This window comes from Anastrepha ludens, chromosome 4 (genome assembly GCF_028408465.1).
Source record: "Anastrepha ludens isolate Willacy chromosome 4, idAnaLude1.1, whole genome shotgun sequence".
Classification (NCBI taxonomy): Eukaryota; Metazoa; Arthropoda; class Insecta; order Diptera; family Tephritidae; genus Anastrepha; species Anastrepha ludens.
In genome coordinates, this window is record NC_071500.1 from 113,913,541 (window position 1) to 113,940,874 (window position 27,334).

General features: G+C 37.3%; 1 protein-coding gene across 1 annotated transcript; it reads right to left on the reverse strand.

Annotated features, from left to right (window-relative positions):
* Positions 1-113: 113 nt before the first annotated feature.
* Positions 114-27,334, reverse strand: LOC128861961 (glypican-6). The gene is made up of 8 exons (XM_054100334.1): positions 27,295-27,334; positions 22,876-23,040; positions 19,662-19,896; positions 13,596-13,752; positions 13,252-13,518; positions 3,189-3,769; positions 2,952-3,121; positions 114-2,885 (listed from the first exon to the last, which is right to left on the reverse strand). The coding sequence occupies exons 1-8, from the start codon at positions 27,332-27,334 to the stop codon at positions 2,440-2,442; spliced, it is 2,061 nt and encodes a 686-aa protein (XP_053956309.1). The 3' UTR covers positions 114-2,439.

Sequence of the window (27,334 nt, forward strand, 5' to 3'; positions counted from 1 at the left end):
AAATCTCACGTGAGATTGGGGGATGGGGGAGGGGGTTGAATAAAATCTCACGACATCTCACCAGGGGGGGAGGGAGGCCCAGAAAATTGAAAAAAAAAACACCTCACGTAATTTATGGACGCCCCTAAATAAACAAAAAAGTTTTTGTATTCAGGTCACTGACGCCGATGCTACAATGCCCGCCGATTGAGAAGCCCCGCTGCGACCTTCCTGGGAGAATTGAGTGTACATCCGCCATTTTAAATGATTAAAATAAAAAATAAAAAATGTATATTATTTTAATGTATAAATAAACTGTATGCCAATTTTGAAAAAAAAAATACATTGACTTCTTCATTTTAAATAATTTTAATGAAAATCAGGGAAAATATAGCCGTTTCCAGGTATCTGTCCACTTAAATAAATAATTAAATTTTAAAATATTTATAAAAAATATATATAAATAGATTTATTTATATTATATTTTAAATTCTATATCTCGATCTTCAAAATTTTGCTTTTGTCTCTTTGGGCTATTGCAGCAAAATAGAGTTTCTACTAAAAAAACAATACCCCTTATTTAAATTTGTTTAAAGAAGAAACAAAAGCATGAATAGCAGCCGATTTTAATAAAATGTATGTAAATGCATTTTTCTAAAAAAGTAAATAATTTGTAAAGATATAAAGTAATTACTTTGTTCTTAGTTTTCAAAACATTGCTTTCTATTTAGTCTCAATGGAAGTATTATTTATTTATTTTTCTTTCTATTAAAATTGTTTTTTTTTATTTTATTGTTTTTTTATTTTTTCCTTTATTTTATTTATTATTTTTCACATTAGTACTATGTTTTTTCAATTTCTAAGACTTCCCTAATGTGCCATATTGCCTAGCTTACAGAGTTTCAGTTTTAATTTTTGTTGTATTTTTGTATTTCTTTACCCATTTCATTCGTCGACAATTTGGAAAGCTCAAAATATATGCCACGTTTTTAGGATTTTTCATGTATTAGATTTTTATTAGAAAATATTTATGTATAGTTTATTGTATGCTTACACGATATTTTATTATTGCGCCTAAAATGGTCTTACACTTTTCATCACCATACGTCATAACTTTTTATTAAATAATAGTTTAAATATAATACAGAAATGTGCACTTAAATGCTTTCGTTCTTTTAATTAAAAATTAATACGAAAATAAAAAGATAATCCAGTTTACATAATAATCACTACACACACACACGCACTATACCACACGCACAGATAGCAGCACGCACACACCAGCATTCGCATACATACGTACATATAAGTTATTCATTCGTCTCTGCATACTCACATTTTTTGTTGTTTTAATTTTAATATTAGCTGCTGGTACATAAGTATTAATTTAATAATTCATTATTACTTTGTGCTTATTGGCTAAAGTACTTTTCATAACTGTTTACTTGTTTACGTATATAAATGAATCGCTTCGCTTAAAGTTCGATTTTCAATGTTTTCCGATCTAATGCTAAATGTATTTGTTCTTGCAATTTTTGTTCTGCGTAAATTAGCAAAAAAAAATAAGTATAACACACAATTTCGCGCCTAAAAGCAAGCTTTCATGTCGCATTTCAGTTTTTCAGTGCTTGAAAATTACCAAAAAGGCTTTGGACTGCACTGCAGGATATTTGTTCGAGACTTGAATATGTTAAAGCGCATAAAATTACTTTGCAGCGAAATGCTACACACTGAAAATGCAAACAATTCAACCCTGCCTAAAGTATTGAAATCCAGTTGTTAACATTTTCTTAGGGGCATTGCATCAGCCAAGTGTTCAGAGATGATATGGAAAAACTTTAAGCCAAAAGAGAGTTGAGTTATGTAAATATTTGCATAGTTTCAAGGTTCTTAAGCGATTTTACAAATTTTGTAAAATATTAACAAAAATAATTTAATTGGATATTTAAAATTTAACTTAAAAAAAAAAATTAATTGGATATTTAAAATTTAACTTTAAAAGCGCTTTAAAGCTTTGGAAGATAAAAACTAAATGAAACTTACACAAAATTAAGCAGTTCAAGTATTATTTTGCGCCAAAAAGCATGCAACGTTGAAATACCACCATTTAGCAGAACTTTTTCAGCGAGCATATAAATTTTAGATTATGTAGTCAGTTTTACTTTGCAGTGAAAATTCACTCTACCTCATTTAGCTCCTGAAAGTGTGCTAGGCACCTCGTCTAAAATTAAAGAATTTCCAGCTCAAGCCATCTCATGTCACTAAACATTTCTCAAGCATTCTACGTCACTTTGGCTGCTAGACGCTTTCGCACCTAAACTCGTGCTACATTTTCATTCTCACATCGCCTTTTAACCACTAGACAAACAAATTTAAAATTCAAGAAATTCGGCATTTCCTCTTCGCCACATTCTTGCCCACGTCCTTCAACTAGACTTAAGCAATAGCAACAACAACGAATCACAGCATATCGGCAACAACGCCACCAAACCACGCCATATACAACGGCAGTAGATACAACAACAGCGCACGGCGCAATGTCATTTTGGGCGCTGTCTTTGCACCCGCATTCCCACTGCTGCCCTTTTCTTCATCCAAATCGTTGTCGCCTTCATCGTCCTCATCTTCGTCTATGGAGTTCGTATCACCAGCGCCAATGGCACCGCCACTCGTACCCGAACTGCCAGGATATTTAGGACGCGATGTGTGTGAGGTGTCCGTAATACGACGCTCCTCCACGTCCTCCTCATCCTCATCATCGATGTTGTTCGCTGGTAACGAAGGACGATCGGTGGGTTTGAGGTGCGGCGGAGTAAATGGACCGCCGCTCAGTCCGGAACCCTCGTCGTCGTCCTCATCATCACTGCCTGCGCCTGAACCAGCGCCGCTACCTTCGAAGGCATCTTCTGTAACAAAATAATGTGAAGCATTAGTGAGCTGTTGCGCATCAGTTGCAATTTTTTTGGCATTACCATGATCACTCCAGTCGACATCTTGGCCGTTGTAGGCATTACGCAGGTGATTGATAACATTTTTCAGGTAGAAAAGTTGTGTGGCCACTTGCGAAGTCTGACGCGTAGACGCCGGATTGCCGGGGAATTCCGGATTGCGGCTTTGTTCGGTGGTCACAGGGTGCATATATCTGAGAAATAGATAAAACAGATTATTAGAGCTTTGCTTGACAAACAACTGCTGCACTTAAACCTCACCTATCGATCGTATGGCCATTCCAGCACATGCCATCCACGTCCGACGATGTGGAGATCTCATCATTGCTGCAAATCTGGTGTGGCAAATTCGACCAGAACTTCTTAGATTCCTTCACACGTTGTCTGATTTCGCGCACCAATTTATCGAGATTGGGATCGCGCCCATTGTAGTCGTCATCATTCTTGCGACTCTGCTGCTGCTTGCGCCGTTGTTGATTACGACGACTGCCACCACCACCACCTGCGCTAGCGCCAGTACCGCCATTCGACTTATCGCCACTTGCGCTCTGCTCCTCCGAGCCAGGTTCGGCGGCGCGACGTTCACGCAATACCATCGCATCATCAACATCGGCATCGATGTCTAAAATATCGGATTCGATTTGTTCGACTGGCACCTCCAAGGTGGCGCGTTTGCGTATCACTTTCGAGTCGGAGCTGCTCAAGCTCACCGATGACTGTGACGACTGCGTATGAGTGGAAGTGGATTGTGCGAATTTAGGACTGACTGAGCGACGGGTACGGCCCAGTGTAGGACGGCCGCAACCCTCAAATACGCGCGAGGTGATGGACTGCCCGGATTCCTAAAAATTGAGAGAAGTGGAGAAATTATAATGAATTGTAGTGCATAAATTAGATAATACACACGTAATTCTTATGTTTTGAATCACACGAAGTACTAAAAATTATACACATTTGTGCCCTAAAAAGTATGCATCCTTTTTTGCTAAATTTGTCTTGAACGAAAAGTCTGTCAAAAATACTCCAAAATTATAAACAACCAAACTGCTAAAATTGTTTGATTGAAGAAATCAATTAGCTGCTGAAGAAATCATGCGTAACAACAACAAAATTGAGATGTAAAAAAGAGCCACAGCCCACCACAGCCGCGACGTGGTTGCGATGTTGGCAATTCATGCAGAGAAGAAAAAACTATGGCTTGCCAAGGCACGAATTGGTCATGTGAGAAATATCCGTGTGTAGATACGTAGTGCAATAATGCCTACCACAATTCACCTACTTTCAACGAGATTTACATGCATACATATTTAATATAAACATACATACATACATATACACGCATACGCACATCTGTATGTATATGAGCAGTGAGAATTTTATGGCAACAAATGAAGTGCAATAAAAAATGTTTACCCAACTCAATAATGGAAAATGATAACGATAGAGAAAATATGATGAATTACCACACGATGGCAGACAAGCACCTACGAAGATGTGCAATACTTTTCTCATACCCCAGGGCACTGACTTGGTACGCCTAGTCTAGTTCAGAAGACAAAGTGCCACAGTGAGTCAAGTACTTGGTAAATATGCGTATCTACGTACCTATGTATGTATATATGTATGTATGTATGCCTGCACATTTATTCACGTGCATATATCTAATCGCTATCTGTCCTATCTACTTATAGCTCCTCATTGACACCTCACTGCGACTTGCCACTCTTGCGACGCTGCTCTGCCATATCTCACGGATGAGTACACGCATTTTCATATCCAGTTTCAAGAATGTATAAGTAAGTTACATATGGTACATACTTATTTGCTGGTCGATTGCAGCAAGTTAACCGCAAAAGTGGTTTAATAGCTGTAATGTTAGTACTCGCATTTGCTATGTGTGTGTATATGCATATGTTTAGGGATGTGTAAACCCATATTTTCTATTCGTATTCGTACCTTCGTGGTAGGCTTACAAGCATGCACACACACACACATGCATACATAGGTAGATAAGTTACTGTGTGATATCTCAACGCGATATCTGTTAGCTCCCAACAGTCAATAAATGTGGGCCTACTAAGTTTTAATCGATTTTGCTGCAATTGCAACGAAAGTGAAATGTCTGACAATTTAACACTATCAATTACAGGAAATCAGATAAGTGTAAAGAAAAACTTACTTGCACAAATATTAATACATGTACGAGTATGTCAGTAAATGTATTTATTTATCAGCTATGTTATATATATAATTATATATATATGTATGTATGTAAGAGTACTGAATATGAGCTGCTAAATGCGGTCACATGTGTACGTGTATTATTTGGTTGAATTACATGTAAAACAAGAGATATCGCCGAGTTAAGGCAAAGTGTTGGAAATCGGCCGCAGCCAATTTAGTTATACGCATCTATGTTGGTATGTAGGTATGAACAAACGTATGTTAGTATATATAAAGCAATTAGCGAATTATATAAACTTAGGAATGAAACCAGCCACCAATATCATGCCAATATCTATATGCAATACCAATAACAATACTAATATCAGTACAAATTAGAACACCCCCACCAATATCAGTACTAATACTAATATAAATACCAATACCAATACCAATACCAATACCAATACCAATACCATTACCTATAGCTATATCAGTATTAATATCAACACCAACAGCAATACCATTATCAATACCAAAACCAGTACAAATTACAGTACAAAAACCCATATAAGTACCAGTATCAATACCAATACCAATACCAATACCAATACCAGTACCAGCACAAATACCAATGCCAATACAAATACCATTACCAAAACCTATATCAGTATTAATATCAACACCAACAACAATACCAATATCAATATCAACGTCATAACAAATACCAATACCAATATAATTACCATTATTAATACCAAAATAGTACAAATTAGAGTACCAACACTTATACCAATATCAGTAACAAAATCAATACCAACATCAGTACAAAAACTCATATCAGTACCAATCCCATTACCATACCAGTACCAATACTAGAACTAATATCAATACCAATATTACTATCAATACCAATAATATTATCAGTACAAATTACAATACCATCACCAATACCAATACCAATACCATTAGCATTACCATTATCAATACCAAAATCAGTACAAAGTACAGTACCAACACTCATACCAATACCAATACCATTAGCATTACCATTATCAATACCAAAATCAGTACAAAGTACAGTACCAACACTCATACCAATACCAGTAACAATACCAATACCAATATCGGTAGAAATTACAGTACCAATATCAGAACTAATCCATGACCAACACCAATGAAAGTACAAATCTCTTGATTACCAGAAAAGTGAGGTTGAGTATACAGTTCAATATCGTACTTAAGCATTGAAATCAATTTATGTTCTATAGAAGTAAAAAATTAATTAAAAAACCATAATTCGACAGATTCAACGGAGTTTTTTTGAGTAGGTATCCGATATTCTTCAATCAAAAGATAAAACATATATTAAATCGACGATATTACGATGGGGAAAAACAAAATGCATTATCCAATTCCATACCGACCTTTTCTTTAACTTCCAATATGCCTGGACGGAATCGACGAAACCAAAATTGCACGTAATTAGCTGTTGCAGTATCGGCACCATAAAAGCCATTCACAATTTCAGCGGGTCTAACTTGAATTTTCGCCTTTATAAAAAAAGACTGTAAAATGTACCGAATTTTCTCTTTTCTGACTTCCATTGTAACCCTGTAACCCACAAACAGCAAACGAATTTTTTTAGTGTGAAATTTCACCTTGACAAGGGGCATACACTTTTAATTGTTTGATTAATACTTTACGAGATATCCATCCCTACAGCCATTTACCGACAAAATAATGGATTTCTTTTTTCCCAAACTAATATATTTATATATTTTTTTGTACTAAATCTATGCAATAACTTTGCAAAAATTTTACCAAATGTAAACATTTTAACAATTGTTTTAATAGAGCAATAAAACGCAATACGTTTCATCGAAATTAAATAAAAACATCTAACTGGTTTATAAGGTCAAAAAAATCATTTTTTTTTTTCGTTTTAAGCGTTTCGTTTCGTTTCGTTTTTTTTCCTAATATATTTCAGAATATTCACAAAGCCTAATTCTCAATATTTCCGTAGATACAAAGCCAAAGGTAGGCGCGCGTTAGATAGTTACGCTGTGACCGGACAGCTATAGTACAAAATTTATCTTCTTTTCTCGACTTTTCATTTTTATGATTTCTTTGAATTGGCGTTCATGAAGGAAAAAAAACTAATTCACCTTTTGAAATGAATCATAGCTTGTTCCCTTCAGTATTAAATTCTCTTCTATTTGAACTAACAAAATAGATAAAAAAAAATTTTCAAGATTTTTATACCAAGTTGAAGTGATTTTTTTTTATAGAAAGGCGTTTTTTTCTTTAAAACCTCCAAAAAGTTGAAATTTTGGAATTTCTCTCAGTTTTCTTAGTTCATCTGGAATAAAAAATCATGATAATTAGAAATCCATTTGAATTTTTTGCTTTAGATAATAATTACGAGCTGTATCTTGTACGCCAGTTGGAAACTCCAGCGTTGCAGCGCTCTACTAATTTCTATGTTAAACATTTTTTTCAACTTATTTTAACCAGTGCAAAAATTGTTTATACTTTTTAAATGTTCATTAAAAGATAGAAAAAACTTTGCGGTGCTAAATTAATTTTTTCCTTAAAAAAAAATCGAAAAGAGATGCAATTTTTAGACCTCATAAACCAGGCTCACCCTTAATTCGATTCCCAGGTCTCATTGAAAAGCCTCTAATCTAAATCTAAATAAGGGTCACAGACGCCAAATCAAAAAATAAAATGTGAAAGTTTTCCCTTTTTTTGCAATAAATTATTTGATTTTCTTTGATTCTAATTTCTGAAATGTTTCATTTAAAAAATAAAATAAATAATTGGCGCGTACACTTCTGTTAGGTGTTTGGCCGAGCTCCTCCTCCTATTTGTGGTGTGCGTCTTGATGTTGTTCCACAAATGGAGGGACCTACAGTTTCAAGCCGACTCCGAATGGCAGATATTTTTATGAGGAGCTTTTTCATGGCAGAAATACACTCGGAGGTTTGCCATTGCCTGCCGAGGGGCGACCGCTATTAAAAAAATGTTTTTATTAATTTTGCTTTCACCGAGATTCGAACCAACGACCTCTCTGTGAATTCTGAATGGTAATCACGCACCAACCCATTCGGCTACGGCGGCCGCCGTTGCGCGTACTATAGAAATAAATTATTCCAGTTGAACAGAAATTGCATATGGAAAACACCTGAGCTGCCAAATTACTGAAAACACCTTTCCATTCGTTGAGTTTCGCATGTTTCGGCACAGAGTTTTAAATGAAAATATTTGATTGTTTTCGTTGAAAACGGCTCACAAATCACTGCAGAATCAAAAGAAAAGCCGCAAAATAGCTGATACAAAGCGAAGGCGAGACAAAAGAAAATAAACAAGCACGGAAGAAAATTTACGAAATTTAGTGTTCTCCATACAGTACACAACAACAAAGCAGTGCCGCTTGCTATAAATTATACTCGTACGAGCACCAGCACGAGTGGAATGTAAATTTAATTACAAAAAACATGCAAGAAAATAACAATTAAGCAAAAATCAAAATAAAAGGTACACAAACAAAAATTTATTTAAAATTGGAGAAATATAAATAAAATGAAAAAAATCAATTCAAAGTGACCTGGTGCAGGCAGCTTCATAGCAGTCATATAAATAAAGACTTCGGCAATAAATTTGAGAACTTGAAAGCGCGATTGAAGAATTTTAATTAGCAAATTAAGTGTAAACAAATTCAGGTGGTTACGCTAGAGTAGCAAAAAATTAAGAAATAAAAAAAGTAAAAATACTTGCTCGCGAGGCAGCATGGAGGCAATAACAAAAAGTAATAAATTTAAATCTTAATTAAGCGAAAATCGAAAATAAATAAATTTTATTCTTACTAATTTCCGCACCAACACTACCAACCTACTAAGATCAAAGCTTTGTCATTAGCAGCAAACGCAATAGGAACTTTGAAGTGGCAGAAGCGCTAACACATTGATGACTGAATAAGTCGTTGTTGCTGCAGCCAATGAATTACCATGACGCGCCCTTGCTTGCGTCCCACGTGCGTCAAGTAGTTGTGATAGCACCTAATAAAGCTTAGCGCTAATGGTAAGAAAATTGAGGTTAATTTTTTGGTGAGTCGTTTGTATACGAAACTAACCTCACTTAATCTATATTTATATTATTACGCAGCACTTTGGCATGAGGAAGAGTATGAAAGTTAATCTAAGAGATCACACCACCTTTTTACACACAATTGTTTGATATTTAAAAAAATACAGTGCACTCGCGGTAACTCGAATAGCCGCTAAGTCGAACGACGTGCTAACTCGAACACATTTTTTCCCCTATTGACTTCTTTGTAACTCGAACAATAAAAAAGCGCTATAACTCGAACAAAAAAACAAATTTATTTGTACACACATTCTTTTAAAACATGTATATTTTGTACATAGATACATATGTAATAGTATATGTATATAAATTATATGTATACTAGTGTATTGTCCATATGAATATTTCGGCGTTAATATCCCGTTAGTCTTCTGGGAACAACATCTTGCATTGACCAAATTGCTTTAAATTTGTCATTTGTAGTATATCAGTGCACGTGAGTAATGGATCGTAAAAGGTTGAAGTGTTTAACATTAAAAGAGAGGGCTGAAGTCCTTAACAAAATTAAACGTGGACGTAGTGTTACTTCTCTAGCGAAGGAATATGGGGTAGCCAAGTCCACCATAAGTCTTATAAAAAAGAAAGATAAGGCAATTTATGGCTTGCACTAACGCTACCGGCGACCATAAGCTTAAACTTCTCGTTATTGACAAAGCAAGAAATCCTCGAGTTTTCAAAAATTTTAACTGTCCGGTGGAGTACAAAAATTCCAAATCAGCCTGGATGACTTCGGCGATTTTCAAAAACTGGTTTCATAATTCGTTCGTGCCGCAGGTAAAATCCAGATTAATTAAAACAATTGTTTTAACCAAGTTAAATGACTTTAATATTTAGGTAAGAAAAAATTTGAAAGATGGGGACTACCTGAGAAGGCTCTTCTTCTAATTGATAATGCCCCATCACATCCCAAAGAAATCGAATTAAAGTGCGAGGATGGTTTAATTTTAACTATGTTTATGCCGCCGAATGTGACACCATTGATCCAGCCAATGGACCAAAATGTAATTCGTATAACGAAACTATACTACAGAAATTTTCTACTGGCTTCCATTTTCAACAATCGATCGAAAAATCGATATCGATGACTGTTTTTTTAACATAGCACACTCAATTGATAAGTTGAACAAATTCGATAAATCGAACAGCGCCTGTTTTAATTAGTTCGAGTTATCGCGAGTGCACTGTATTTTGTAAATGTTCAATGGCCTCCGTCCCGCATTTACAAATTGCCGAATTTAAATCCAAAATATTAATCACACAAATTTTTATCTATTTTTTCTCATATAATATTTACCAATGCCACCGACGCTTTGAAAGTTATGAACGAATTTGCATAGGAAAAAATTCACTTTTCCGCAAATTTATTATGAAATGATTACAGATCGACATTAGTTTATCTCCTCTCTTAATTACTCTTCATAGATGTCTAAACCATTACACCAAAAATAAACTAAACAGACTGAAATGACTATTTTTTACTACCAACAAAAAAAAAATACCACCCCAAAGCAAGATCAAAAGATCATCGATTTGTTTGTGACAAAGCCAAACTTATCGTTGCGTGAAGCTAAAATAGTTTTTTGAAAAAGTTGTGTTGGTGAATCCAAAGACACTATTGGAGAGCTTTTAAGGTGCTGAAGATGCAACATTCTGAAGCACAGAATTGACCTTGGAAAAAGACTCGCATGGGCTAAGGAAAATTCAGAATGGAATTTGGCAAACGTAATATTCACGGATGAATCTTCCTCTTGGGTGAATAGTTGCATACGTCGGTCCTGATGTACTGCTGATAATCGACAACTTCAACGAAGTGCCTACAGTTGAGGTTCATTTTCGAAGCTGCCTCTCCGCAAAAGGATTTGACTGTTTATTTGAGTTTACCGTCAATTTGAATGCTGCTTTGATGCACAAAATTTACCAAAAAGCATCATTGCCATCAGCTGAAAAGATATTTCGAAGAACTAGCAAACCTTGGATCTTACGAGAGGACAACGATCCCAAGTTTTATATCCGGATGTATTTGAAAGGAAGCAGTAAATGGTATTGAAATATTGAACTGGCCTTCACAGTCGCCTGATGTCAACCCTAGAAAATGTTTGGGCAATAGTTAAGCAATAACTCAAAGGAAAACAAATATGGACGACCAAACTTGGGGAGAATTTAACACAAAGTATGACCCGAAGATGTGAAGCCATTACAGCTAATGGTGCTGACTATAGATTTAGAGTTTATTGAATATATTGAGTGTAATAAATTTTATAAGCCCGTAAAATGTAGTTTCTTAGAATCGAATTGGTCAAATAGTTCCTAAATTATGGTGGTCACATTTCTATTGAACAGACAGTATACTTATTTACTATATATAATGGTTACAAATTTAATATTCAAAATAATAACCATCGCTAGCGACACATTTTTCTCATCTCTCAGGCAATTTGTGGATGCCGCGCCAAAAAGATTGGCCGTCTTTGGCCGCAAATCAATCATCGAGCCATTTTTTGGCTTCTTCGTGAGAATTGAAGCGCTTCTCGGAAAGTGCGTGGCCCATCGATGCAAACAAATGATAATCGGAAGGCGCCAAGTCTGGTGAGTAAGCCACATGCACCAGCGGTTCCCAATCGTACGTCTCCACCAATTCTCGGGTCGCTCTTGTTTGATGTGGCGGTGCATTGTCACCAAGAAAAATTACTTTGTGACGCCGATCGGCATATTCTGGGTGTTTTCGATGTATAGCGCTGTTCAAATCGGCCAATTGTCGTTGGTAGCGTGCACCGTCAACTGTTTCACCTGGTTTTAATAGCTCGTACCAAATCATACCACGCTGATCCCAGAAAACACACAGCATTGCCATGCGGCCGAAGCGATTTGGTTTGGTCGTTGTTTTTGGCTTGTGGCCGGGCGGTCCATACGATCGTTCACGCTTGGGATTGGAAAAATACACCCATCTTTCGTCACCCGTAACGATTCGATGCAAAAAAGACTTCCTTTTGAACCGGGAGAGCAACATTTCACAAGTGGTTTCACGATGTTCGCAAATCGTAGTTTGAAGGCACGAAATTCGACATTTTTAAGAGCGACAAAAATGCATTGTTGTATGAAACGTAACAAACAATGAACTGAATGTTGTAGACAGATGTTAGACGAAAAGTCAAGACATTTGGGAAGATTTAAAAATACTCCTAGCGACATCTATGGACTAATAGCTGAAAGTCTCATTTCATAGGTATATACCTGGTACCTAGGTCGAAATATATCTTAAAAGTAGTAAAACCACCTACCGATTAAAAAAATCTTTTTTCCTAACACTTGTAATTTTTTTTTGATTAAAGTTACCATTTCGCTCAGAAAACACATTCTAAATAGTAAGTACTAAATTTTCCTTTCAAAAAAGTGTTTCTAAACTAATTATCGAGAAGTTTGAGTGTTGGAAAAGATGACAAATTTATTGAACTTTTTTGTTTCTGAGTTTTTTATAGCTTGTTATTTCCGCTCAATGAGAAGTTATTAATGAGACTATGTTGAAGTAGACAAATAAGAAATAATAAAACCCGAGCCACTTACAAGTGAATATTTAGTTTCACTCTTAACGCGTTGTTAGGTTTCGCATAAGCCATAATGGCATCGTCTAAATAAGCAAATTATTATTCTCCAAATTATTCAACTTATAAGCTTGCACAGAATTTTACGGCCAATAAAAATTCAATAAGAAAACTACTAATTTACTTATGCTTATTTTAATTCGCCATCAAACTAAATCTTTGAAATTTGTCAACTCCTTAAAATCTTAATGTTATGATTTTTATGACGTACTTAAAAAACCACATCGTCACGTAGAGCCACAGCCATTCATAGCATTTATCGAAACACTTTTATGGCCTTCGGTTTCAACGCTCTAAATTGATTTCAACTTTATGACTGAATGAATTTTGCTAAACACATACTCGTATACACCTACATATGCACAACTGTATAGATTGGTTTTCGAAAAAATTCTATAGGCTATTCAACTCACTTGGAAATTCATAATCGCCTCGGAAATTTTGATATTTATCGGCTCGACAACCATCACAATATTGAATGAGCCCAATAAACGTTCAGCGACTTTGTCCATGGCCAGCGCGAAATTCTCCCACTCCGTATCGAACTCGTTCACGTAGTGCAGACAACCTTTGATCACGTTAACGCAGTAATTTGTGCACGGTTTCTCCGCATAGCCCTTGCAGGCGCCACAGTGTTGCATTTTCGTGAGCGCGGCCGTGCAATCGGCATTGAGGTGGATCTGAAGGCGGGAAAGGAAAGTTAGTAAATTGTCTATGACTGGTTTTCAATTAATTTACAATATTATTTGCTACTCACATTTATAATCTTCTTGGAGACTTCGGCTGCTGTGTGCAGCGATTGCCAGTAGGTACGCGTCGCTACAAAGGAACGCTTTATCTGCACAGCCAGTTTATCGGGCACATCGCCGAAGGGTTTTAACTCCTTCATGTGTTCGCTGACACAGTGAAGGAATCTGGAAAGATGTCAAAAAAAAGAAGTTATGTTTGAAATATAAGAAAAATAATTACTTTTCGCTTTGGTTTTAAAATTAATGAAAATAATTATCTGTTTTTAACAAATTTTATTGTATGTTGCAGAATAATAATATACAACTCTCGCTTTTCTTCAGTTTGGGTAGGGCCATTTCGGGCCATTTAAATAAATGCTAGTCTAGCGCTGAACAACACAACCACTCTCCGGACACCGCTGTGTAATGGATACATACTCACTCACCACCAACGTCGACTTGGCGATTAAGCGAGAAAAAACGTTTGCTAACAGGAGCTGAACATGCGCCAACACGATGAAAAAAATCACACTCAACAAGTCCCCTTCATCGTGCCCCACGTTTCGTATGAATCAGAAACGTGGACGATGTGGGAAAAACGGTTCTTTTAAAAGACGCGCTTAGATGGTTCTTTTAATAAATAATTTAATAAATAAAATAAATAAATTTAGAGTTTTCAGGTTTCACTATTTTTATTCAAAATACGGCTCTTGACAATTATATGTGAAAAATGCCAACATTTGAATGTTCACCAACAGCTCGTCTGCAGATAAAATCTGCCAAACAGAAGATTCGCGAATGCATAATTGTTGAGAACATCGATATATCGATGTTGAAGTTGTTTCATCAACAGTTTGCGCTACAGAAGCAATATTCTCGACAGAACGTCCAGCTTTTGGTCTGCCAGATAGAAAAAGATCTTTGACAAAACCAGTTTCTCTACATTTTCTTACCAGCCTTTAAATTGTCCACTCATGCGGAAGATTATTTCCACCGAAAAAAACAAAAAAATTGCGAAATGTTGTTCTTAAGAATCGACTATTTTCATAATAAGTTTCAATCATTTAAACGCGTTCTTCTATCGTGCAAAATTATACTTTTGTCTACTTGATAAATGTCAAAGATGACACAAAAAAGGTAACATCTAGAAAATATTCGCTACTGACATCTAGGCGTCACTTTTGAAAGACTCTCTAGACTATGAAGCGCTGGCAGAATTCGTGAGAACTATTCTATGTAAGATCTATAGTTAATGAAGACGAAGGAATTATAGACTTTACGAGCATTATAATGGAATGAAATGCCTACGCTGGTGGGTGCAAAAGCAAGCTCACGTATCTGCTGTTGGAAAAGTTTTCCAAATTTATCAATATTGTTGACTGGAGTCGCGCTTGTGAAACGGGACTAAGTGGTTGTTTGATCAAATAGGCGCTTAGAAGTTTAGATGCGGGAGCCGCTGGATTGCCGTGATGATAACGAGTGGTTTTTTCACAGTTCCTGTACCTTTCGATGAATATTCTCTGGTAAAGGCTTCATCTATTTTGACATAACATTTCCCATTGTTTACTGTTTGGCGCAGCGGAAGGAAGTCTGAATGAGTCACATTGGTTGGTTGGTTAAAGTGGTGATTCTTCCAGAATCCAACTAGCGCTTCCGCGCCATTTTGTTGCCACATCCTCGTTACCAACTTGTTTAATGGTTATTTACAGCATAACTATATCCAGCCTGTGCGGTTAAGGAACCTTATTAGGTTGTTATCGTCTAAGCCAGATAGTTGTTCGAGATTCTCGAACAGCGGTTGGCCCAGGGTTAACATTCTGTCCTTCCATAGGGCAGGGCATTCACAGAGGAAATGGAAGATGGTTTCCTTTTTCTCCGGTTGTTTGCAACTGTGACAGTATGTATTGTGAGGGATACCCATTTTGGCTGCTTGTTCTCCGATAGACCAGAAGCCAGTTAGGACTGCCGGTAGTCTCCAGGCGTTCCGTCGTTTCATTCTTATTAATGCCGACGATTACTTGAGGTTGTACGTGGGCCATAACGTTCTGCTAATTTTGCATTTCGTCTGGACTTTCCACCTACAGTCTGCGATTCGGAGGTATTTTAGGGAAATTGTGCTCTTGACTGCACCTAATGGTGTGAGTACCGATTCTGCCAGAGCGTTATTCATGGCAGATCCCCCTCTTGCCAGTTCATCTGCTTTTTCGTTACCTTTAATGTTCCGATGTCCCGGGACCCAGATTAAGGTAACTTTATGGTTTTCACTCAAGATGGTGAGGCTATTCCTACTTTGTTCCACCACTTTGGAGGTTGTTGTGGCCGAACCCAGTGCCTGGATTGCAGCTTGGCTATCCGAAAGAATAGCGATATTACCCTTAAAAGAGAAATCTGCGATTAGTAGCCTACAGGCTTCCCCTATTGCCAGTACTTCTGCCTGGAAGACACTGCTGGTATTAGGGAGACGCACAGATTTCTCAATTTTAAGTCTATGAGAATATATACCAGCTCCAACACCGCAGCCCATTTTACTTCCATCCGTATAGACTGTAGTGTCGAAGTTGTTTAGAGAGAATCCCTTATTCCATTCTTCCTTAGTTGGAAAGAGAGTGGCAAAATTCCTATTGAAAGTTACCGTTGGGACGATGTAGTCAGTTCTCACCGAGATTAACTGAGTTTGTCGCAATAATAGACTAGCATGACCATAAGTTTTTTCTCTCCAGCGGCCCGCTTCGGTTAACCTAAATGCACTCATGGTTGCCATGAGTCACATATGGCAGTGAAAAAAAATAACCAAAAAAGAAAAAAAGATCAACAAAACCTTCTATTTGCTATCAACTTTTTTGTGTTATGTTGGTTAAGTTCCTGTAGGCTACTGTTATATTATCATTTTCAAAGCTTTCACTTGGTATTTCGCATGGTATTTATTTAAAACCCCAAAGTCATACACTTCGTAGAAACAATGACTAGTGCACACTATCCGACAGATAGCCTTTAGTGCGAGTCTCATGTGAAAAACAAGCAGATGTACCATCCAGAAGAACTCCTCTCAAGAGAGGCTTTTTAATTGAGAAACTCCCGGTTCATAATAAAGCACCAATAAATTAATTAAATAAATTAAAGTAAATAATAAAAATAATAAAAAATAATCAAATAAAGTTAATTCTCTATTTTAAAAGTATGAGACTAAATTCTGAAGATTCTGCGTTTGTTATCTATATTTGGCACAATTCAACAAAGGATCAACTGCTGAGTTGTGCTGGTATCACCCCAAACTGACCAACAACTAAAAAGTCGCTTGCTATAATAAAAACATTCTGAAATACCTCCATTTATTTATTCGAACCGGCTCTTCAACAATTACTTTAATTGCGCATATCCTGAAAGCTCTTCCAGCCATTTGCCTTCATCCCTATTGAATTTTAAATGTCTCCACGTCTCATTTAATCCTGTACCCTACAGCATTCTAGCGCCTAAGTTAACAAAAAACAAATGAATTGACAAAGCAAAGCATAAAAAATTCAAACGTTGCACTTAACCCTTTGGCAAACGCCGCCTTCACAAAAATACAAAAAAAGCACAGAATAACAATAATAAGCTAAATAAAAGCATGCAGCTAAACTTAAAGGCCTGGTAATCAAGTCGGTTATTGTTACATTGTCGCTTCTGTGTTACATGCAACGCCAAACGTGGGCATGGCGGGCAAATTGTGGGAGGTGTGAAACAGAGTAACACATAGCGACTGGGATAACAGTTTCAGTATGCGGCACTTGTAAGTCTGCACTGCTTGCCACTCGTGAATTTCTGCTGGTTTCTTAGTGATTTTATTTTGGCCAAAATGCTATGTATGTATGTATGTATATACACTGTTGCTCTCGACGTGCTGTGTCTGCCTTGTAAGACTTTTATTCCCAGTAACTAGAATTGAGGAGGGCCCCAAATGGGTGGGCGAAAACTTTGTGCGATTTTATTACGAAGCGATAAATGCATGTTTTTGTTTTTTTTTTTGTGTGTGCATGTATAGGTGAGTGCGCGTAACAGTCGCTGTGTGCTTTGCATCGCTTGGACACGGCTTGTTGGCCTAGTCGCTGTGCTGCTGGCCATTTTCGCTTTTATTTGCTCATGACAGCCTACGTACATCTATTGCACTTGTACGTGTGTGGGTGCATTTGTAATCGTATGTGCCAAAGTGTCAACGTGGCTTTTAACAAATTCGTTGTAAACAGCTTACCGTGCGCAGTTTTTCTGTTCTTTCTTTGGGTACATTTTACTTGCAGTATGTATGTATGTATGTATGCACATGTGTGTGTATGCGTATTATATTTCCTTTTTGCCGCTGTTTGTATTTGTTTAATAAAACATTTATTTTCTCGTTTCTTGCCACTCTAATATGCCCGGCTGTGCTTGACCCGTTCGTTGCCTTCCTGTGTATTCTTTTCTGCTTTATTTGCAAAATTTTAAATGCTTTGGTAGACCAAAATGCACGCGTGAGTAACACGAGTTGCTGCGGTTCTATGTGTCTTTCACCAACTGGCTGACCAACGCTTTTATGTGTTTACAAGTGCTGCTTCCGCAAAAACTTGACCCTTCAATTCATGTTTACTATAATATGTGTGTATGTATGTGTGTATGTATGCATGTATATTCATTTGTATATTCTTATACGAAGCCTCACTTGTGTTTGTGTGATGCATGATAAGGTTACTAATCAAAGTTGTAATTCAAGCTGTTTGTCATGGTGCTTGACTTTTGGTGACAAGCTTGGCCATCGCCATTTCCTCCATAAACACAGCCGTGCATGCACTTTTACATGCCACATTTTGAAACTTAAGCCAATTGTGAGATTTTTTGGTGCGTGGCAAGGCTTTTGGTTAAACTGAGAGGTTGAGTGCATTTAAAAAAAATAAAAAACTAAGAATCAATGTGCAACAAATCGTATGAGTTGTTATCGCTATCTTGCTTCACTGTATCTTCTTTGTCGAATCCTATTTTCTTTCTTGAAAGCTAATATATATATTTTTTAAATGCTCTAACCACACAAAGCAAGTAACGGCGGTCATTGGCTTTTCTTTTCATTCATACTTTTGATCCCCAAGATAATGTGAATGTATCAGATGTACCTATACCTATGAAACCGGAATTTTGTTAAAAAAGAAATGAAAATAACTGGCGCATACTTTTCTGTTAGGTGTTTCGCCGGGCTCCTCCTCCTATTTATGGTGTGCATCTTGATGTTGCTCCATAAATAGAGGGAGAACCTACAGTTTTAAACCGACTCCAACCGGCAAATGGTTTTTCATGAGAAGCTTTATCATGGCAGAGGACCTTTTTCATTCGGTGGCTTGCCATTGCCTGCCGAGGGGTGACTACGATTAGAAAATAAATTTTTCTATTATTTTGCATTTTCATGCACGGAGATTCGAACCTACGCACGCGAGGTCTGGCCAACATCAGAATGCTAGCCGACTCTCAGCAAATTTGAAAGAATCAGTTGATGGACTGATGGAGATGTACAGCGGTTTGTTTACGAAAAATTAGGATTCTATTGGTGATATGCGAAAAAATCAACACATCCTGCGCTCATTTTGCTTCATTGCCGTCTGAACAATTACTGATTGGACGAGTGTGTAAATACATGTAAAATGAGCGGGCAGAATTCGGCTGTAGAGTACTGTCATGGGCCAAGCCTGTTAATCTATTAACCTTTGTGATAAAGGCAATTTACAAAGTAAAGCTCTTTTTCTCACTGCTATGGACGGAAGATTCGATAAAACCTATGTGAGATTTAAATTAAATACCTCCGTCTTTTGCTACCAGGCGCCGACGAAGCAGAAGGGCGATCCATCTACAGATCACTAATACTAGTCGACAATGAATGTACTTCGGGAGCACTTGCTCAGATTTTGATATCAGTGCGGATTCTTAACGGATTTTCTTAACCAGCATTCGAAAATTGCTATCTACTGATGAAATATTTTCTTAAGGGAAAATTCTAACCGTCTTCTGAAACATGGCTGCCTACTTTCAATATTTTATGAAAACGCTCTTGGCCTGCTTTGTTTAGTTTTTTACTTGAATTTAAATTTACCACTACTTACTTTTCATCGAACGAATACTGTCCGTTCAACACCTGGAACATTTTCTGGTACAGTGTGTTAAAGAACTTATCCATCACATCCAATAAATCGACGCGTCCACGCGTGTAGTAATTTTCCAATTCATTAAATAAATCGGAGAAAACATAGGAATTTTGCTGATAGATGACGCCATAGGTGCGTGTGAACATATTATGGAACTCCTCTTTGGATTCGCTCAATAATTTACGGAAGACGGCTATAAAGAAGGAAAGGAAATGCAATTAATTAATTTCATCAAAAAGCAATCTAAAATAAACATGTATTTCAGCAAAAACTGCTCAACGCAATAAAAGTAATTTACAAAGAAAAAGTTATATTCAGAAGAAATCAAAATCAAATCCACTTAGTCACGGCCGATTGCGGATGCTTGCGGAGCGCAAGCGCACCACTTAGTTACACATTTCACCATAACTGCTCGGAACTTCCGTTAACGATTCTGCTCGCTTATTAAGCGATTTAAATTTGATTTATGCTTATTTGTGTCCAAACGAAAAATTAGATTTCTTTGACGACGTTAAGTGAAAGTAATTGGAAAACTCGACATCCGCCACCCCATGTGGCATAAAGCAGCAGCGGCAAGCACAAACACCAACAAATTACATATTTTTTATGTAAGTACAAGCACTACAAGCTCCTCCCGCATGCGCAACGTGCGTTAACTGCACGCTTCATTTGGCAGCTACTCGTGGTGCAACTGGAGGAGGGGCCCTCATATCGGACTTATTACTAATGCGTGTATTGGTGGCAGCAACGTGTCATGTGACATACAACAGATTTGTACAGTGCTAGGCTAAGCAATCATTCACATTTCACGCATGTATGTAAACACCCTTTATTTTATTTTATTTTTTTTGTGCACCCTCCTTCGCCACTCATCTATCTTTATTCGATTCAAGTAGGTGTCAAGTTAATTGTGTCATAGAAAATTACCCAGCCGTATACTTTTGTATGCTTGAATTTCTGTAGTGGCAGCTAAGGCTAAAATTTGTTTAATTGAAAAATGATGCGCTGCTGTTATTTGAGTGCCTTAAAATTCATTTGGTTTTCTAAGTGGAGAACTCGAAACTGAATTAGTGAAAATTATGAAATTTCCGACGCCCATTTAACCACAAATTAACGTCTCTGTAGGGAGATGACAGATATTTTTTATAATTAGCATTAAAATATCCATGAAAATGTTTAACGTAAATCCAGAACCATAGTATTTATTTCTGTGCCCCACGCCCCAAATAGGAGAAGCAGCTCGGCTAAACACCTAACAGAAGTGTACGCGCCAATTATTTTTTTTTTTTTAATTTTATTTCCCAGTACTTCTGAGAAAAGCGAGAAATACATTCTAGAGAGTAAAGCTCCAAGATACGCGCAAGCACTTGACTTCTGTAGAATCTGTCTAGGTGAGGAGTAGGAAGAGACGAGTTCGCACCTCTTGAGCCATTGTCTTGCTTTATTCAGTCGTAGATTTACCGTTTTAGGTAGAAAATTTCTTAACGAATTGGAAGATCTATTTCAAAAGTACATACACCTTGGATTTGGGAGAGAAAAGGACAAGTTCGCCTCGCGGCATCACAAGGAGCTTGGAGCCTTAGTGTGCCCCAATCCAACCTAACCTAACCTTGACCGAACTACTCCCCTACTTGTGGCTTGCATCTTGAAGCTTTTCCATAAACGGAAGAACCTACAGTCTTATGCCGCCTCGAACGGCAGCTGGTTATTATTGGAATCTTTTTCATGGCAAAAATATACTCAGAGATTCGTCATTCGCTTTGAAGGGCGACCGCTATTAGTAAGAACTTTTCCTATCATTTGGTGTTTCCTAAAACAAACCCCGACCCTGCGGATGGCAATTTGCAGAATAAAAATCAACGTAGTATAGGTTAGATTAGACCAGCTCAGACTAGGATGTGTAGGTGAGGTAAGATTGAACTGGCAAACCAATTAATAGCCACAAATGGGCCGAATACCACTTTTATATAATCTAACATTTAATATAACATTTGCGACACTTGAAAATTCAATTTCATAAACTGGGAGAAGCAGCTATCAGCATTCTACAACCTCTATCCCTACTCTCGCCTCCACGTGATACACCCTGGTAGTCTGAGTAACCATAGCAGAAGACGTGATATCCAACCATTGCGGGAAGGGCTAACGAAAGATGAAGTTTCGAGGGGTCTTTTTTGACATATACAATTTAAAGGCGTCCCGAAGTTCACAAGGCGTTCTTCAGGTTCTGTTGTTAGAGGTTAGAAATGCACTCATGCTATAGAATAACTCGTCATTTTACCCATGGAGCTGACCACATCTTCCTTAGATTTGGAACTTATGGATTTGGAGGTGCAGAATTTGTGTTTGTATGGAAATAGTTGTATGGAAATAGTTCAATTTGGGACAAAAGGAATTGAAGATGATGACTGAAGGCGTTCTATGTATATGTATTTGTGTATTTCATGTGATCGATTAAGAAATACTCAGCTTAATTAATGCCTTTTTGGCTTTATATCATTGTACCCGTTACAAGATAAAGGTGTACGTTTTTAGTCATGGCCAGTCTTCCTACAGCTCCTACGCAATTCACAACGATTCTTGGCTATGTGCTAAGCATAAGCCTATCCCTTAAGTGCCACCAGACATTCAATATTAAAATAGACCATCAGGCGAGTTGCTATAGGATCCGCTGCTCTCTTTGATCAATTGCTATCGCGCCGGTCACAGAATCATTGTCGAGCTCCACGAAACTCGAGCTGCAAACTACAGGACGGATCACAGGACTTCACGGTATACGACTTTCAGATATAAAGGGTAGCTGTACATAAGGTTTTATTCACAAATAAGCCGTTCCGGACAAGCAACTGGTAGGAATAATGGGTGTGGGTGGTCTTGCATTGGAGTATGGCAAGCGCTACAACTTAAACGCACGACGCCCGATAATTCCTACTGACAATTGTTCGCCTTCAAATAAGCATTCTGCCCTGATTCCACATAGCAGCTTCTGTTCTATGCATCGCAAGATATACCTAAGGTAGCACTTAAGATAGCACCCCAACCACGATTTTTGCAATCTTTTATTTCTAAATTTTTGAAAATAGTCTCATCGAATTAAAGATACATTTTTGTTGTTCTACATAATTTTTCTTCAAACTATCTTTGCCAGCCAAATTGAAATTATTCTACTTACAATTAAATTTTTGTGCTTTCGCCGCCAATGCGTTCGACATTTTCGTGATCTGCTCCCTGGACTGCTTCTCCAGCTGGATGCGGGATTGCAGCGCCATGCGCGTTTCCATGTTGTACGTGCAGCAGGTACCGACCGAGGGCGATTCACAGTACCGCAGAACCATTTCTGAAAAACATAATAACAAAAAACACGAAATTCATAAATTATGAAAATTTTAAAAATTTAAATAATAAAAGAGAAAAACATGCAAATGAGCGATGGACTGTAAATATTTGTAAAAGAATTTATTATTTGAATGTAAATGAGTTCGAAAACTACTCAGCAGGTAGCATAAGAAGGCATCGCAAGTGGAGTGCAACGCTGTGGAGATGCGCTTCTTGGCATTCATTCGATTGTGCGCTGCTTGTTTTGCTTTTCTTTTGCTGCACAACAATGCCACACATGTGAGGAGAATTTTCGGTTTATTTAAATGTGTAATAATGCGTTACAGTTTGTGTTAATTGCTTGTGAATATTGAGATATTATTCTAAGGTGGACGCAGTGGGAAAATACGTTGTCGGTTAGACGCACTTCCGCGAAATGCCACAGCAATGGTTTTTAGTGAAATGCTCAATCAGAATCCACATCGGAGTGAGCACTTCAAGTGAAAAACGAGGCAGTGGGAATGCAAATATGAAGTGCCAGGGAGGAAGAAGACACACATACATGCATATTTATGTACACACATATAAGAATATTTCGTGAAGCACACATGCCCGTATATATTTAAGCACTTAGCAGCCGACTACCGATTACTCATTGCAGCTCTTTTGCCAGCCAGCTTATTTACTCAAGCTGTTTACACGTTTAACTTCAAATACATACACATAAACACGAGTACATGCAGCAGTACATATGCGTGTGTGTGGGTGTGCTTCATGTGAATGCTTTTCGTTTGCTAGCCATTTAAGGCGCGATGCCACCTTCACCACCTCTGCGCTATCACTCCTTGGATGCAGCTAAATTATTTCAGTGCCGGTTGGAGTACTCGGAAATGAAGTGTAAGGAATCCCAAATCAATAGGCGCACCGCTGTGCCACGTTAGTATACAGCACCAGTTTATTAACTGCAATCGAACTCACACTAAACTACTTTTACACACTGCGCATCATTTCACCGGCTTTCGACAGTCTGTTTGAATGCGCGCAATTACATCGAATTATGAGTTGTTTGGCTGCTTGAATTGCATGGCTGCGCTCTGCCCTTTCACTATGCACCGCGAGCCGTTTGTGGCGTGTATAAAGTAATGTGCAGCAGGCATATCTCGTAAAATAAACACCCCAAAGGAAAATAAAACGGGGAAACGGCGAGAAGAGTTTTAATGAATCGTGTGGTGGAATTGTTTGGCATTTGGCAGTCAAAAAGAAAAATAGAAAAAATAAAAGGACTGTAAATTAGCATTGCATCAGCGCTGGCATGTTGCGGCATTGGAGATTGTGAGACTACATAAACTTTGCACGTTTTCGCTGTTTTCGTTGACTTTTATTACTGCCACCTACAGACTTACATATACGCACACATGCATTGCAATTTGTTGTTGTTGTTTTTTCTTCAATAAATAAAGTGTTTTTTTTCGTTTTATTTGTTCAATGAAAGCATATGCATGTGTGAGCGCTCAAGTATTTACACAAGTACTTTGCCTACAAATGAAGTGTGAAGTGGCAGCGCCCGAAAACTCGCCACAGGCTCCGCTGATCTTCGCTTGCTTTGCTTGTGTTGAAAAGCAATTAATTATTTGAAGCAAGAAATCACTGCCTATTAGGCTGTTTAATTGCCTCCACAAACCATGCACAATACTTTGTTGGCGCTCAGCGTGAATCACCTGCTGTTCGGTGGCACAATCGACGGAATTGAGGCGAAAACTTACAAAAGCACACCGAGGAACTTTTAAAAACACATGCATATGTGCACGCACGCTTGTGTTTGTGTAATTTGAATGGCTTGTTTACTTTAAAGAAATGCTAATCGAAACGTGACGTTGTAAAATATTTTTTAAACAATCACGAAAATCAGGAAAATTGAATATTAAACTCCATTTGAATATTTTCCAAATTCCTCATTGTGACCTCCCAAGAAGTAAACCATTAAGAATTATATTTAGTAGCATTTGAAAGTATTTGGGTTAAGTCACAGATGGACTGAAACTTATTGGCAAATAAATCTTTTTCCATGATTAATCGCATGAAATTAAACAAAATTCAATTTTATCTTAAAGTGAAATCGCTTTACTTTTAATTTCACCCCGGAAAATAATAAAAACTTTTGCACAAGTCAAAAAGAACAAAAGAACAAAAGAATCAACAAAATTTTATTATGAAATAAATAACAACAGGCTTAGATTGCATACATACATAGATTACATTAGCGCAAATGTCATAAAATAAAAGCGCGGCAAATATTATAATAATCACGTAAGGGCGTTACTCTATTCATCTAAGCTGGGGACTTTATACCTTGCATAAAAAACTAAGGCTGAGGGCGCCAGCACTAACACTTAAAAAAAATGTACATGAAAAATTATTGAAAACTTAATTGGGAAGAAAATAATAGCAATCGAAATAAAAAATTATCGAAAATATAGCAATCAAAATTAAAAAGTATAAAGTGCGCAGGGTGGCCTATTTAATATTTAGAATCTAGTTCGGATAAAAATAAAAGATGCATGAATATTTTTCCATCAATGGAATGAGTAAATATTTCCCTCAACACGTTGAGCGCAACCCCGGTCCCAAGGGGGCCGGCGCTGATCTTTTCCAGTGGCCGACTCCGGTCCTTGTGGGTCGTCGTTACACTTTTCATGAGTGCGACAGTACTAAAGTTAAAAGATAAATACAAGCTGAATGAATGTAGTTAAATATACTTCCAATTAGCTTTATTGAAGCGTTCTAAGCAAAAGTGTGGCTGGGATTTACACATTTAACAAAATATAATAACTTTTTTTGTTAAATATTTTGGCTTTCCTAGACCCACATAATCTTGAACTTTGATCATGACAACCAGAACAGTATCTTCGAATTATATGGACGTCTCCTTCCCTTTTTTGTAATTTATTAACAACTGTTAACTCAATTTTTCACAAATTTTGGCACTTATCTCGTCTGTGGCAGCTTGTGTTTTATGCTTGAACCCTTGAATAGTTGTTACAAAATATACATACTTGTATATATACTACCGCATTTGCATTTGTAACACTATACCTTAGAAATTTTCGCCAATTATCTGCTTAATTCTTCATCTCATTGCATATCTTAAGGCCCTATATGTATGTAAGTCTCAATATTATTCGCAAGCGCCTGTGCCCGGCAAGTGCTTTCGTTGGAATTCGTTGCTCTGATAGGTGTATTTTAGTCTCTCGCGCACAGTGATTGGCATGCGAGATATGTACGTTGTGGAATATTTATTTCCCATGGAAGCAAAGGTTAGGCTTACCCGACTGACAGTAGGCCACGTATAGACCTTTTGGTCCCTAGCTCCCGATACTAGATGGAGACTAACCTCTATTAACATTTAAAGACATCAAAAGTTTATATGAAAATTGTCAGCTAATAAGCTTATGTTTGTAAAGCGCTCCTGCTAGCGTAAGCCTTTCATAAATGATTATGTTTTTGAGTTAAAATAATGAGTAAGCTAATGCCATCTATAAATTGATATTAGCCCGAAAATCTATGTCTTATAACTTTTAGCTGTATGGTGAGTCTCGCCTGTGCAAGATTCCAGTTCCGTAGTTTCAGAAATTGCGTTCACCCTATCAAACAAACAGATAAATGCGCTTGACAGTTGCATTAGTTCGTCGTCCTGATCATTAAAGCGCACTTTACGATGATTTTATATCGTTTTCTTTTTGGCGCTACAAGCAACGTGAAAAAGTGAAGGTACGATGCCATTTTAATGAAGTCTATTGTAAGACCTGTTGGCTCAAAATCTAAACAACAACTATAGTTATACACATATATACATACATACATACATATGCATGCACATAAAAACTATTTCTTTTTTCACATTTGGCTAATAAAATCTATCAGACTGGGAGCTAATGCAAGATAAATGAAAAGGAAAAAGTAAGAACTGAACAAACGAAAAAACAGGGATTTTAATGAAAATGCTATACCGACACGTGCAACAATAGCAACAAAGTAGTCAATAAACAAAAACTATAGTGGAATAGCACAACTATAATAAATGAAATGAACTCCCGAAAAGGGGAGAATTTTGTGGCCATCAGAGGTTGGCATTTTCTACCATTCATTGCCCCTTCGCCTCACATGCTCACTTTATAACAGTACACATATGTATATGCGCCCACACAAATATTTCCAAAGCCAACCCCTTTTTTTGCGCTCTCATACAACAACAACACACACTTTTCATGGCGCTAACTGCCGTCACTGCTGCTGGCCACCGACACGCGACGCTGCAT